Below are 427 nucleotides of genomic sequence, written 5' to 3' on the forward strand. Positions count from 1 at the left end.
AAAGCCGCTCGCCCCGGCGGACAGGCCGGGGTCCAAGCCGGGGGCTCGTACCACGACCCAGAAGCCAAAGTACCAGGCCACGGGCTGGTGGTTGGGAACCTCTGGCCCAACAAATACAAGAGAGAATTATCAAGAAAAAATGGTGATTTGAACAAACAAATGCATTACTTGACAGCTGTAGAAGACTGTCTATTCAGTACGTTTTCAGGGAAAAATATCTTTGTTTGATTGGAAGATTTAGTGCAGGTTTGGCCCAGCCATTGTTTTGACTTTTCTTGGCCATTTGTAGTAATCACATATATAAGCAGGAAGGTAGTTAGCTGGGTTAGTTGAAGCAGAAACAAACCTAACTTCATGGCAGTGAGTTGGGCACTTCCTCCCCAGGAGCAGCGGCGCTGCGGGACCGAGCCCGGGCGGAGGGGGGCGG

General features: G+C 51.1%; 1 protein-coding gene across 2 annotated transcripts in view; it reads left to right on the top strand.

Annotated features, from left to right (window-relative positions):
- The first annotated feature begins 123 nt into the window (after window positions 1–123).
- ZDHHC20 (zinc finger DHHC-type containing 20) overlaps window positions 124–427 on the top strand; it is a 72,892-nt gene continuing 72,588 nt past the window's right edge. Inside the window, exon 1 of one of the 2 annotated variants that reach the window (XM_025196625.1) lies at window positions 124–142. Coding sequence is in view for 1 of the 2 variants with exons in the window: in XM_025196626.1 (XP_025052411.1) it covers window positions 355–360 (6 nt within the window). In the remaining variant the exon portion in view is untranslated. Of the gene's footprint in view, window positions 143–339; window positions 361–427 lie in introns of those variants that run through there. The other variant, XM_025196626.1, reaches the window with a different exon arrangement.

The sequence above is a fragment of the Alligator sinensis genome, unplaced genomic scaffold (assembly GCF_000455745.1).
Source record: "Alligator sinensis unplaced genomic scaffold, ASM45574v1 scaffold777_1, whole genome shotgun sequence".
Classification (NCBI taxonomy): domain Eukaryota; kingdom Metazoa; phylum Chordata; order Crocodylia; family Alligatoridae; genus Alligator; species Alligator sinensis.